General features: G+C 42.0%; 1 protein-coding gene across 2 annotated transcripts; it reads left to right on the top strand.

The window, feature by feature from the left end:
- Nucleotides 1–2,861: 2,861 nt before the first annotated feature.
- On the top strand, nucleotides 2,862–10,285 carry LOC143297256 (uncharacterized). Of its 2 annotated transcripts, none has more exons than XM_076609501.1 (5): nucleotides 2,862–3,008; nucleotides 6,255–6,533; nucleotides 6,994–7,087; nucleotides 7,870–8,054; nucleotides 9,029–10,285. In XM_076609501.1, the coding sequence occupies exons 2-5, from the start codon at nucleotides 6,306–6,308 to the stop codon at nucleotides 9,176–9,178; spliced, it is 657 nt and encodes a 218-aa protein (XP_076465616.1). In that variant the 5' UTR covers nucleotides 2,862–3,008; nucleotides 6,255–6,305; the 3' UTR covers nucleotides 9,179–10,285. The 2 variants fall into 2 exon arrangements, with proteins under 2 accessions (XP_076465616.1, XP_076465615.1); XM_076609500.1 differs by having other exon boundaries at nucleotides 2,913–3,008; nucleotides 6,231–6,533.
- Nucleotides 10,286–15,000: the final 4,715 nt, after the last annotated feature.

Below are 15,000 nucleotides of genomic sequence, written 5' to 3'. Positions count from 1 at the left end.
GGCAGTGTAAAGTGGAGATGGGTGAGGGGGAAACCATGCAGAGAGGGAGGGGGGGGGGGTCCTGGGGATGAGGTCAGACAGTCATACACACAGACATACATACAGACAGGCAGGCAGATAAACAAGGCACACCAGGATCCCATCAGGACACTGGAGAGGCGACACCAGACTACCATCTACCGCCTTCGCACAGGACACTGCGGCCTCCGAGCACACCTGAAGAGGATTGGAGTGGCAACCACATCCCTATGTGATTGCGGCCAGGCTGACCAGACCCCATCCCATATTCTCCAAGACTGCCCCCTGTATGAGAAGATGCAGCAGCAGTCCTGGCCTGGGAGTGCTGACCTCAACACCAAGCTCTGGGGGACGGCAGCCGATCTTCACCGGACGTCCGAGTTTGTGGCATCCCTCGGACTTCGACCCTGACTGCGTAGCTGTCGAACGCAAAAGAAAGAAAGAAAGAAAGACAAAAAAGACAAATAACGCGAAGTACAGAATAAGACGGACAGAGACAGAGATGCGGTTCGGTTCGGTACGGTTCGGTTCGGTTCGGTTCGGTTCGGTACGGTTCGGTTCGGTTCGGTACGGTTCGGTTCGGTTCGGTTCGGTTCGGTTCGGTTCGGTTCGGTTCGGTTCGGTTACCCAAGGAGGCGTAACAGGGTTCGGACAAATTCATATACGCTACACCACACAAATCACACGCAAAGCAGATGCCTTACCAGCAGCATAACCCAACAAACTTATTCAGGCCTTGACAAAAAGAAGGAAAAAAAAAAAGAAGAAATAAAAGATGTCATCAAATTAATGACCAAATCAATGTAGAATAAACAAACAAATAAATAAATCTAATTAAAATAAAAAGAAATATAAAAAAAAGAAATAGAAGATGTCATCAAATTAATGACCAAATAAATGTAGAATAAACAAACAAATAAATCAATCTTATCAAAATAAAATGAAATAAAAAAAGATTAAAAAAAAAAAAAAAAAAGTAAGCAAATCGATAAAGAAATAAAATGAAATGTTTAAGAGAGAGAGAGAGAGGGGGGGGGGGCAAAGGGAGACAGAGAGAGAGAGAAGGAGGATGAGAATGGACGAAAGCTCTTTGTTTGTTGAGAGAACAAGGAATGAGCATATGATGTGTGTTTACATCCTGCCATCATAAACCATTGAAGTATCAATGAAACAAATCAAATCAAATCAAATCATACATATACACACGAAATGAAATCAAATCATACATATGCAAATCATACATATACACACGAAATGAAATCAAATCATACACGAAATGAAATCAAGTCACACATATACACATCACAATAAAAGACAGACAGATACAGAGAGAGGGAGACATAGACACAGACTCAGGGGCGGACAGAAGAACACAACACAACACAACACACACACACACACACACACACACACACACACACACACACACACACAGAGATAGATAGATATGCACACAGTGACACACACACATACACACATAGATAGATAGATAGATAGACAGATAGATATGCACACACACACACACACACACACACACACACACACACACACACACAGAGATAGATACATAGATACATAGATAGATATGCACACAGTGACACACACACATACACACATAGATAGATAGATAGATAGATACACACACACACACACGCACACACACACACACACACACATAGGAAGAAAGAAAGAAAGAAAGAAATATATATTTTTATATATATATATAGAGAGAGAGAGAGAGAGAGATTCAGGGACTGACAAGGACAGAGAAAAAGACAGAGGGTGGAAAGTGAAGGAGGGACAACAAATGAAGACAATACCCAGGCCAAAAAACATCGACAAATAAATAAGTCAACAAACAAATATATAGAATCACACGAACGACACAGTACAATACAATATACAATATATCATCACCATCATCATCATCATCATTATAATTATTATTATTATTATTATTATTATTATTATTATTATTATTATTATTATTATTATTATTATTATTTTTGTTTGTATATAGTTATTTCCATTTGGTGCCATTTAATTTGTCTTTATCTTTTTATTTTCTATTCATTTTATTTGTTTGTTGTTTTCTTCTTATGTTGAACATGTGTTGCTGCCAAAAAGAAAATCTCTTTACCAAAGTATAGACAATAAAGTTTGTGTATTGTGATTGGGTATTGTGTTGTTGTTATTGTTGGTTGTTGTTCCATTTGTTGTATGTCTCTTCTCTAGTACAGTCTCCAACAATTTTACCATCGTTATGTTATCATTTCCTTTTCACATTCTCTACCCACCTACGTTCCCATAATCATCAAATCATTATCGTTATCGTCATCGATATCATCTGATCGTTGCCGTCTTTCGTCATCAATAACTTTTGATGTCATCACATTTTCATTTTCATTTTCACGTCAGGAGTGAACATCACTTAACACCCCAACATAAAGACAAGGAAGAGGATTGTTGTCGTTCTAATTGTCATCATCTTCAGAGTAACACGTGTGTGTGTGTGTGTGTGTGTGTGTGTGTGTGTGTGTGTGTGTGTGTGTGACTGTGTGCATATCTATCTGTCTATCTATGTGTGTGTCACTGTGTGCATATCTATCTCTCTATCTATCTGTGTGTGTGTGTGTGTGTGTGTGTGTGTGTGTGTGTGTGTGTGTGTGTGTGTGTGTGTGTGTGTGTGTGTTCGTTTTTTCCCCCTGTACAGAAAGCGAGCGTCACGCAAGAGACGTTTTCCAGTGACTCTCACCTGACAACGTGTAAACATTTTTGGTGTAGAAAATCTAGCGTGGCCCCGCATTCTCCAGGTCTGAAAACGTGGCCACGGTTTCGATCCAGACTGCCGGCTGATGTCGCTGCGTGCAGGTGGCTGCTTTCTGATTGGTCAGACCGGCTCGCGCTGCCTCGTGGCATAGCCGTGAACTTTAAAACGTTTGAACGAAATTTCCACTTTCTCTCCGACCTGGGTTTGACGCGCTGACAAGGTGAGTGGCTTGTTCTCTGTCATTCATATTGTTAAGTGTTTCCCATTTCAACTATTGGTTCTTTTAATGTCAAGGAATTGTTTTTCCTGGTTGTTTAATTATATATGGATCATACTTAATAAACAAGGAAATTGTTGCGCATGATCATGCAAATAATTATATTGTAATCATAATAAAGTAATATCTTTTTGGAGCAAAAACAATTGTTAGAAATATCCCATTTATGTAACCAGATCGAACTCAGTAAAAATTAAAAATAAAACAACGAAAAAACCGCAACAACACGTTTTTTTTTATGTCTGTCGTGCGACGAACATAAGTTCTTGGATTTAAAACAGGCTTGAAGACGTTTATAGAAATAAACAGTGGACTATAATAGTTCTCAGAAAGTGTTCCTACACAACCACTTGAATGTCAGTGACTTTCACTGAAGCTTTCTTATGAGTACCGCATTCCAAACTGAGCCTTTTTTTCCCCCACAAAGCAATGACGAACAATGGACAAGTACAATAACTGTCACTTCTCAGCTGATATCTGGTTCTTTTTTTTACGACAGAGAGAGAGAGAGAGAGAGAGAGAGAGAGCTAACGATTACAATAACAAAACTACAACCAATTTGTTTATTGGGGGGAAGTGGAAAAACAAGAATACTTCTTTACAGCCAGCCTTCATGGCAAAGAGAAAAAAACGAATTATCGCAAAAACGATCAGAAAAATCATATAAATCATAGAAGAAAAAGAAACCCAGAGAGAGAGAGAGAGAGAGAGAGAGAGAGAGATACGGGGGACATGGGTGGCTGGGTGGGTAGAGTTTACAAAGGCCATCATTTTGCCCACATGAGAACACATACACATTGGAATTACGCCTACACAAAAAAGGCCCCAAAGGGAAAACAAGATTCAACAAACTTGGAAGAACAGATACTTCATCGACAATGGAATCAGCATCAGAAGGTTTGAAACAGAAAGCACACTTAAAAAAATGGGGGGTGGGAGACAAAAAAGACAAACAAAAAAAGACTCTTGAGGAAAATAAATAGTACGTCTGTCTTTATTGTATGGTAAAAAGGGAACTGGCAGAGTTGCTTGAAAATATATTTTTCTGATAGTTGAGTATGTTAAGCAATTTATAAGGAAGTGAACTTCAGTTCCTCAGTCGTTTCAGAACGTATAGCTTTTTTGCCGCTATTAGTTTTGTTTTGCCTTGTTATGGTGCTGGTTTTTTTGTTGTTTTGTTTTTGTTTTTTGTTGTGTTTTTTTTAAAATAACATTTTGCTGTATTCTATCGGGGCGTCGTGGTCGTGTTGGATTTCTGATCTCCTCTTCGCCGGTGACCCCAGTTCGTGACCTCGTTTCGGCATGTTTTGTGTTTTGGGGAAAGGCTTTTTACTCCGATTTTGCTCACTCCATCCGGATATAAACGGATGCCTGGCTCTGGCTGAGGAAGGCTGACACGGCGGAAGTAGAGGATTGGTCCCCGCCTTCCACTGTCGGTCCCTGGACACAGTGACAATGAATTAGCTGTCTGTATGGCCAGAAAAGGCTGTGATACCTTTGATGTTTTATCCTGGAAATAATGTATCTTTTAGTTCCTGTGGGATCATTTACAAAGAGATGAAACTTGACAATAGTCACTGTGAAATTTGTTAGTGATGTTTTGATGCTGTGATGTTTCGATGCTCATATTTTCCTCTTTACGGTCAATATTTGAATTTGCGGTTTTCTTCTTCGTTCGTGGACTGCGACTCCCAGGGCTTTTACCTGTATGACAGTTTTTACCCGGCCCGCCATGTAGACAGTTATACTCCGTTTTCGGGGGCATGGAGGGATGCATGCCGGGTATGTTCTTGTTTCCATAACCCACCGACCGCTGACGTGGATTACGGGATCTTTAACGTGCGTATTTGATCTTCTGCGTGTGTCTACACATGAAGAGACTAGCAGGTCTGCACATTATGTTGACCTGGGAGATCGAAAAAATCTCCACCCAATATCTACCAGACGTCGTGACCGGGATTCGAACCAGGGACTATCAGATTTAAAGTCTAACGCTTTAACCACTCGCCTGTTGCGCCGGTCATGCGATTTTGTTGAAAATGGTCACTTTGTTCCGGCTTTACGTTCCATTTTTGTTGAACAACAGCTGACCACGTCAACAATTTTATGAACGCTTATTTATCTCCCACCCCCTGCATACTGCAGAAGCCCCCCTTCCCCTCGTCCCCCCCTCCCCCCCCCCCCCCCCCCCCCCCCCCAACCCCCCTAAAGGAAAGACAGAAAAGTTGTGAGCCCTGCTTCCGGATGGATTTTCTGTCACCACCTCCTGTTACAGTTTACGGAAGTTTGCGACATGCCGACAGTCGTGCCGGCCTGATTACATCAGTGAAACACTACAGCTTACATTCGGGAACTCTCTCTCTCTCTCTCTCTCTCTCTCTCACGTCTTCCACCCCGACCTTCAGACAAACATAAATAGATAAAAACGTAACTGATTTTTTTTTTAAGAAATAAAAAAAAAAGACGTAGTTATGGATCCAGGCAAAATGTGGTTGCTTTAATTCACTTACGCCATCACACCTGTCAATAATGTGAACAGATGGCATGATACTAAATGTCTCACCAGCTGTTCGCGCTTGGACACTCCACCCCGCTACCCCCCCTCCCCAACACACACACACTTTCCTCCCCCCCTCCCCCTTTCTCTCTGTCTCTCTCTCTCTGGTTCCGCCTGTTTCACTATTTCTTTCTCTGTCTATATCTTTGTCTCTCTATGTCTGTATGCCTCAGTCTCCTTCCCCCCCACCTCTCTCTCCCTTTCTCTCTCTGACTGTCTCTTCTGTCTTTCTGTATCTCTCTCCCTTTCTCTCTCTGTCTCTTCTGTCTTTCTCTCTGTCTCTCTCTCCCTTTCTCTCTCTGACTGTCTCTGTTTGTTTCTCTGCCTGCTTTTGTCTTCCTGTCTGTCTCTGTCTATCTGTATGTGTGTGTCTCTCTCTTACACCCTGTTGGTTTTTATTTCTCTTTCCCTTTGTCTCCTTTTCAGTCTTTCTCTCTCTTTCTTTCTGTGTGTGTGTGTGTCTCTCTCTCTGTCTTTCTCTCTTTGTCTGTCTGTCTCTCTTTCGCTCTCTCTCGCGCTCTCTCGCTCTCTTACACATACACTCTATCTATCTGTCTATCTATCTTTTGTCTATCTGTTCATCTGTCACCCTCCACACTTTCTTTCAGTTTCCTTTGTCCTTCTGCATCCAGCCGACAGATACACACACAAAAAAACAAATCAACAACCACAAAACCACCAAGATGGCCGCCGTACGACTGCTGGTGCTGGTGACGTCACTGGTGACGCTGTGCACGTGCCACAAGAACTTCACGGTGACGTTCGTGGCCAAGCTGGAGCTGGAGGTGAAGAACTACAACGGGCAGGGTGACGACATCAGCCACGAGCTTGTCGTGGGCATCTTCGGCGACACGGCCCCCATCACCGCCCTCAACTTCAAGACCCTCTGCACAGGCTGGGAGAGGAACAGTGTAGGTTGATCAACGTGCTTTTGTGGTGGTGGTGTGTGTGTTTGTGGGTGTGTGTGTGGGGGGGGGGGGGGTGTGGGGGGGGAGGAGCTTGGGGGGAGGGAGGAGGGGCGAGGGAGGAGGCGGGGGGGGCGGACAAAGGGGGACAGGCTGGGAGAAGAACGGTGTAGGTTGATCAACGTCACTGGTGCTTTGTTGTGGTGGTGGTGGTGGTGGCGTGTCGTGTGGGTGTGGGTGTAGGGGGTGGGTGGGTGGGTGGGTGAGAAGCTGGAGTGGTGAGGTAGTGGTAGGGAGTGTAGGGGGGGGGGAGATTGATGAGTGTGTGTGTGTGTGTGTGTGTTAGAGAGAAAGAGGAATAGTCTGAGTGAGTGTAAAGGTAGGTGTCTGTATCTGGGTGTGTGTGCGTGTGTGTGTGTGTGTGTGTGTGTGTGTGTGTGTGTGTGTGTGTGTGTGTGTGTTACAGAGAGTGTACAAGTACGAGCACAGCTTCTGTCACCGCCTGGTCAAGGACATGTTGATGCAGTGCGGTGACGTCACCACAGGGGACGGCACTGGCTGTGAGTATTGACACTGGAGTCATTCCCCTTTGCCCGTCCATTCCTCATTGTGTTACCACAGCAACAGAAGATTGTGTGTGTGTGTGTGTGTGTGTGTGTGTGTGTGTGTGTGTGTGTGTGTGTGTGTGTGTTGTCGTTGTTTCTGGCTTTTTTTTTTTTTTTTTTTTTTTTTTTTTTCAACATTATTTCTGACATTGATGGTTAATGACGTAAAAACGATCATCATGATTTAATTTATAAGGGGCCTTTCCACATACCACATGCTCAGTTGCGTTGTTCAATGTAAACATCGACGTTTAAAACATTTATTTAAACACTAGAATGATTTTTTTTTAAGAAAGGAAAAAAGCATAGCCCTTTACACTCAGCCAACAAAACACTCGAGCACAAATTTATGCACACACACACATATGCAATACACACACACGCACACGCACACGCACGCACGCACTCACATATGTACGCACGCACACAGAGACACACACAATCATCACACTCATCACACATCATATTAATAATAATAATAATAATAACGATAATGACAGTTTCATAAAAAAAAAAATTCAGTTGCGCTGTACATTCATTCATTACTCCCCCTCCTCCTCCTCCACTTTCTTCTTCTCCTCCTCCTCCTTCTCCCCCTCCTCCTCCTCTTCTTCCTCCTCCTCCTCCTCCCCCTCCTCTTCCTCCTCTTCCTCCTCCTCCTCTTCCTCCTCCCCCTCCTCTTCCTCCCCCTCCTCCTTCTCCCTCTCCCTTCCTCCTCTTCCTCCTCCTCCCTGCAGCCATCAGCATCTACGGCAACCGCTTCAACGACGAGAACTTCCACATCAGTCACCGTGGGGGCGGCATCATCTCCATGGCGAACCACGGTAGGGACACCAACGGCTCCCAATTCTTCATCACCTTCGGCCCCTCACGCTTCCTGGACGGAAAGCACGTGGCCTTTGGCAAGCTGCTCAAGGGATATGTGAGTTCACTTTGTTGAATGGGTTGGGTTGGGTTGGGTTAGGTTCTGGTGTGGTGTGGTGTGGTGTGGAGTGGTGTGTTGGGTTGGGTGTGGTGTGGTGTGTTGTAGTGTGCTGTGGTGTGTTGTGTTGTGATGTGGTGTGCGTTGCGTTGCGTTGCGTTGCGTTGCGTTCCGTTATATTATGGTCTGTTGTGTTGTTCCATATTGTGTTGTGTTGCATTTGATTGAGCTGCGTTGCGTTGCGTTGCGTTGCGTTGCATTGTATTGCATTGTATTGTCTTGTCTTGTCTTGTCTTGTCACAGCAGGTTTTTGTGTGTGAAATCCTGTCCATTGGAACCTTCAACCAATGTGCTTCTGGAGTTGTATATAGGCATTTAGCTGCCGTGTTTCAGAATGCAAAAGTTTTACATTTTGGGATGCAAAATATTAACAGTTACTATATCTTTCAAAGCAAAATATGAAAAGCCTTGCTGCAGAACTAGAAATACTAACCGGTTCTTTTTTCAGAGCGTGGCTGGCATATGTTTCATAACGTAAAACTTTCACTTGACTTAGCATTGTGTTTCATAACGTAAAACTTTCAGTTGACTTAGCATTGTGTTTCATAGCGTAAAACTTTCAGTTGACTTAGCATTGTGTTTCATAACGTAAAACTTTCACTTGACTTAGCATTATGTTTCAGAACGCAAAACCATTAATCGCAAAAGTTTAGGATGTAAACCATTCATCGCCATGTTTCAGAACGTAAACCATTAACCTCCATGTTTCAGGACGTAAACCATTAAGCTCCATGTTTCAGAACGTAAACCATTAAGCTCCATGTTTCAGAACGTAAACCATTTAGCTCCATGTTTCAGGACGTAAACCATTAAGCTCCATGTTTCAGAACGTAAACCATTAAGCTCCATGTTTCAGAACGTAAACCATTTAGCTCCATGTTTCAGAACGTAAACCATTAACCTCCATGTTTCAGGAGGTGCTGAAAGCCCTCAACAAGATGGGTCCTGGCGAGGACTACGCCACCCCAAAACGACCAATCAGAATCAACGGCTGTGAGATCGAGGACAGGAACCTGGAACTCAGCGAGAAGCAGATGGAGAAGCATGAGGATATAGACAAATAAATCATTCCTCCGTCACGTGTTTTGTATGCGAACAGAAAGAGAAGTTGGGTTGTTGTTTTTTGTTGTTGTTGTCGTCGTATTTTTTTTGTGTTTTTTTTTAATTTGTTTGTAAGAGGATGGTGCAGAAGTAGGCTGAACCTAAGGAACTTATTCATCACGTGTTTTGTATTACATAAGACAAGAATGAAAGCTTATTTGTTTGTCTGTTTCTGAAATAGTTTAAGACGTGTGCTTGCTGCTTGTCTTTGTATGCTTACTTATTTGTTTGATTTTTAATCACTTTCCTTTACTGGCAATTCAGTTGTTGAATATTTGATGTATGAAACAATGATTTTTTTTTTTGTGCTGATCATGATCTTAACGCATAATTCCGATTTGGGTGTAATGTGTTGGTTGCAAGTAAGATCTAAGAAAGTATATCCATAACACTGTTCGACTTTTTTTTTTTTTTCCAGCGACAATTCATTGAATTTCAAAGGGCGTGTTTGTTCACACGAAAATTACCGTCTTTTTATTTTCTCTTGTGGTCTTATACAAATAAACGCGTAATTATTCACTTCGAAAATGATCACTTGCACATACCAGTAAATTGTGCCCAAACGAAGACATATTTAAAAAAGAAATGCTTTAATGCAAGAACAGACACACAAATGCGCGCGCGCGCACACACACACACACACACACACACACACACACACACATGTATTGATAAATAATAACACAATAGATAGCATTCAAGAGTTATTGAAGAAACTACTACAGTTGATAACACCAGGGTCGCGGCCTGCATTGGATGAATATCATTGTATTCCCTGCCTTTTCTTTGCCTTCATGATCGCGGCAGCAATGTACTTAAAAGATACAAGATGGGGGCTGAAACTGACCAATGAAGTCTGGCCGTTCATTCTCATTAATTATGTATGCATAGGTCTAGAGAAAACATGGCGTTCAAGTCCAAATCGAGGTGGTTATGTTTGTTTGTTTGTTTGTTTGTTCGTTTGCGTGGTTGTGACTGGTTGGTGATTTTCTTCCTTTGTTTGTGCTCTTATGAAGAGAATAGTTCTTGGTGATGAATATTTTTACAATAAAAAAGTGTCTCGACAGTGAGCTTGGTCTTTGTGTGTGTATGTGTGTGTGTGTGTGTGTGTGTGTGTGTGTGTGTGTGTGTGTGTGTGTGTGTTTGTGTGTGTGTGTGTGTGTGTGTGTGTGTGTGTGTGTGTGTGTGTGTGTGTGTGTGTGTGTGCATCTGTGCGTCTGTTCGTTTCCTCTTCGTTTTCAGTTCTTTGTCTTTCTTTTCTTCTTTCTTTCCATCCCATTATCTTTGTTGGACTTCCCCTACCTTACATGATTGTCATGACCAACGCAAACCCACTGATTTTATTTTGGCTTATCGAGAGCCTTAAATCACCAGCCTGCATGAACACACTTAGCCTCCAACATGTATTTTCAGCGACAATACGTACACGGTATGGGGTTGACAATGAACACACACACACACACACACACACTGACTGACTGAAACCATTTATTGTCAGATTAACTGTTTGTTGTACTGACATTTTCGCAACCATTTGAATAAAATATTAACTGAGCAACACAAGGAAATTCTGATTTGCGGGAAGGTATGATTTATTAAAAAAAACACAAAAAAAAACCAAAAAACAAAACAAAAAAAACAACAACAACAACATATTTAACAAATCAAGTTTCCAAATTTCATTAATATCATTATCTCCAAAAAATATTCTAACGCACACACATATTCACATACGTGTCTCCCCCACCCTCTCTCTACATACATCCATGCATGCACACAAACACCCATTATAATTCCCCCACCTCATTCCCCTGCCCACTCACACACACACACATACACACACACACACACACACACACACACACACACACACTCACACTGTCTCTCACTCTTTCTCATCAAATTTAGGTTTCGTAATGTAATCAAGACGACATATTACATGTTAGGGTCGAACAGTTCCACTAATTAGAATAATGGGAACTTTGCTCTACATGTAAATCTGACGCTATCACCCAAAACGAAACACTACTTTGGATTAAATAAAACAGAGGGGAACCTCTGCAGCAGAAGGGGGATGAAACAAATTAGAAAAAACCGACCAACTGGATGGCTTTTAATTAGGTCAACTGCGGTTTTTGTCAGAGACCAACCATTTTCTTTGCTAGGGTGAAAAACGCTGGACATGGCGAATGGAAGATTAAAGGATGTAATCATATCATGAAGGGGTTTGAAATGTAAATGAGTATCTGGACATTCGAGCAAAAAATGTGAGATGTCAAGGGTCTTACCACAAATACATAGTGGTGACGGTTTCAAAAATCTGCATAACCATGCATTAGTTCTTAGCCTGTGTGTCAAGTTTCTTGTGGAAATTGATCCTGGGGGGTTAGTGCCTTTTCTTACTGGAAGAGAGAGATCCCACCAGAGCTTCTTTTTTTTATAGTTTTTCTAAGAACTGTCTCTGTCTGAAATTCCAGATATATGTTGAAAGAATAGTACAGGCTTCAGAAACAGAAATAGGAATATTGTGATTGATTGAAACTGAATTGTTCGATGCCGCTTCCTTGGCACAAAAATCGGCCATTTCGTTGCCACGAAGATTAGAATGTCCAGGAACCCACAAGAGTGAAATGTCGAAGCCTCGCATTATTAACTGGTGGATTAAATACAAAATTTCGTACATAATATCTGCTCGTTCAGATGAAGATTGATTATTTAAAGCCATCAATGCTGATTTTGAATCAGATAGTATAAGGATTTTTGCAGGCACAAGAGGGGTATCACTAAAAAAAAAGGTGAAAGCCATCAGAATTGCAAACAATTCAGCAGTAAAAATTGAACAACCTTTATTTAAGTGGAATCTCTTTTTAATGTTAAGCTCGGGGATTACAAAAGCGGCTCCAACTTCAGAGTTACTACTGATTGATCCATCTGTGAAAACACGGAGGTAATATTTGAAATGTGTATTAATTAGTTCTTTCGGGATGTATGACAGCACTGATATTCGACAAGAAAATGCTTACAATAAACACACAGACCGTGCTGATGTATGTAAACGAGAAGACTTGTATTCGGTAATGCCCTCCACAATGAAGCCAGAGTCCTCGGATTTCAGTCCTACACAGACAATGCAAAATTCTGTAAAAGAAAAATCCACTTTGTTAGTAAATATATACACCTGTAAGCAGAAAAAGACCCCCCCCCCCTCCCCCAACTGGTGGCGCTCTCACTGTAGCCACGCGCTCTCCCTGGGAAGAGCAGCCCCAATTTCACACAGAGAAAATTGAATATACAACAGAACAATGCAATACAATACAATACAATACAATACAATACAGTACACCAAACACACAGACACAGTTGAAAAAACAAGAAAGAAAGTGCGTGCTGCACACGGGACGTCGATTTATCGTTTCATCCGAATGACCAGACACTCAGTTTGATTTTCTAGGAGAAAGGGTGAGCGCTGTATTCAAACCAAGACCCTCACGGACTCTTTGTATTGACAGATGAGCGTCTTAACCATTCTCCCACCTTCCTCCCAAAGTAAACACACACTTTGTGTGCTAATGTTGTAGTTTCGTCAAGTGTATGGGTTTTGTCTGTCTTTGTTTTTTTATTCGGTTTATTGTCTCATCCGAATGACTAGACACTCACTCCAGTCAAACTTGGGAGAAAGGGTGATACCCTGATTCAAACTCAGACCCTCAGGGACGCCGTATTGGCAAATAAGCATCTTAACCATGATGTCACCTTCCTCCTGAAGATGAACTGATGACATCACCAATAAACAAGTGCCCCAAAAGGGGCAGGAAACCAAAAACAAAAAATACCAACAACAACAAAACCAAACCGGTCTAAAATCAATGGTATCTTAAGATGAAGATAAAAGCGACGTTTCGAGTCATAAACCCTTTGTCAAGTGGAGAGGTTATATTGACATGCTTTTTTTCTTTTTTAAACAAAACTGAAATCTTTTTTTTTTCTATATGTAACACACACACACACACACACACACACACACACACACACACACACTTGACAAAGAGTTTATGACTCGAAACGTCGCTTTTACCTTCATCTTCAGATACCTTTGATTTTTAACCATTTTTTACCATTTTAACCTCGTTTTAAAAGGTCCAGCAGTCACCATTTGTTCATCTGAGATGGAATGACAACATTTCAGAATGAACGGGAAACTGCAGGTTTGCAGTGACCCAGGCTTTGACACACAGCCAACAGGCCTAGAGGAATCTGGTGAACAGTTAATCAGGGCTGCGTCCCGGTGACTCTTCACAGAGTTCAGGGAGAAGAAGAAGGGGGGGGGGGGGGGGATGTATGACAGCCAATCAGATTGCGTGATGTCCGTGCTTCAGTGTGTGTGTGTGTGTGTGTGTGTGTTCGTTCTTTTGTTTAACGTCTTTTCACTAGTGATATTAGACTAGATGAGGGTAGGAAAAAATTCGAGGGGTAGGGGCGTGGGGGAGGGGTGGCGGGGGGTTAAGGGGGGGGGGGGAGAGAAATTACTGTGTACGCATAAGAGTAAGTGAAAGTGTGTGTGCATGCGTGTATGCGCGTGTGCGCGCGCGCGTGTGCGTGTGTGTGTGTGTGTATGTGTGTGTGTATGTGTGTGTGTGTGTGTCACATATAGAAAAAAAAATGATTCATTTAAGTTTTGTTTAAAAAAAAAAAGCATGTCGATATAACATATTTCTAATGAAAAACTAACAATTATAACAGCGAACCAACTGAACTATTATACAAGGAGTTGAAAAAGTCATACATTAGCAATGGACTGCTGAAAATTGTCAACACTGAAGATGATTTCAGTTCAGGGATTTGAGACTTTAACATATCGCAAGTTAGTACATGATCGGCTGTTATGTGAGCACCACAAATGCCAGAAACATTACTGACATACTTGGCCTTAAAAATATTCATTTTCCATCTTCAGATTTAGAGAAATGATATAATGATTTGCCTCTTATGAAAATCATTTTGGTAATGTTTTCCCATGGAACCATGCATTTTCTGTATAATTATTCTTATGTAATTCCGAGTTACCGTTGTTTTTTTTCTTCAAGCTGAAATTTTGACCATTGGACTTTTTCTACCATGGTGTAACATTCCTGTAGTGAAAGCCAAATATTTAAATCTAACTTCTTCATGGAACTTCTAGCTCCTTTTTTTTAGCCAAAATGTCAACTTTTTCATTATAGTAAAAACCGCAATGAGAAGGAATCCAGCGAAAGGTTAGTAAGAGTTCGTGAATCAAATAGTTGATTTCAATGAGTTCATACCAAACCGTTTCTTTCAGAAGTTCAACAGCGTGAAGAACTGATTTAGAATCAACACAGAATAGAATATGAAATAGTGTGTGTGTGTGTGTGTGTGTGTGTGTATGAAAGAGAGAGAGCGAGAGACAGGAGGTGAGACAGACAGAGTGTCTGCCCGATCGCGTGTACATGTACATGTGTGTGAATGTGTGTGCGCACGCACACAGGTGTGTGTGTAAACGTGTGAGTCCAACTAATGCCCCAGCAGCCGAATGGTGCCCAGTAACGGATGGAATACGTGTGCCAAGCATGCAGGACGTGACGTGACGTGTTGGCACACTTGGCCTACCCGTTTGTGTGTGCGTGCGTGCGTGTGTGTGTGTGTGTGTGTGTGTGCGCGCGCGTATATGTGTGTGTGCGTGCGTGCGTGTGTGTGTGTGTGTTTGTGTGTGTGCGTGCGTGTATTTGTGTGTGCGTGCGTGTGTGTGTGTGTGTGTGTGTGTGTGTGT

This window comes from Babylonia areolata, chromosome 22 (genome assembly GCF_041734735.1).
Source record: "Babylonia areolata isolate BAREFJ2019XMU chromosome 22, ASM4173473v1, whole genome shotgun sequence".
Lineage (NCBI taxonomy): Eukaryota > Metazoa > Mollusca > Gastropoda > Neogastropoda > Buccinidae > Babylonia > Babylonia areolata.
Note: the sequence above shows the minus strand (reverse complement) of the source record. Positions and strands in the feature narration are given on the sequence as shown.

Bases quoted from the DNA above. Each gene is read 5' to 3' on its own strand.
- LOC143297256 (XM_076609501.1), top strand. From the start codon at position 6,306: ATGGCCGCCGTACGACTGCTGGTGCTGGTGACGTCACTGGTGACGCTG. The intron at 6,534-6,993 runs GTAGGTTGATCA...TGTGTGTTACAG, and splicing joins CAGGCTGGGAGAGGAACAGT to AGAGTGTACAAGTACGAGCA. The intron at 8,055-9,028 runs GTGAGTTCACTT...TCCATGTTTCAG, and splicing joins GCAAGCTGCTCAAGGGATAT to GAGGTGCTGAAAGCCCTCAA.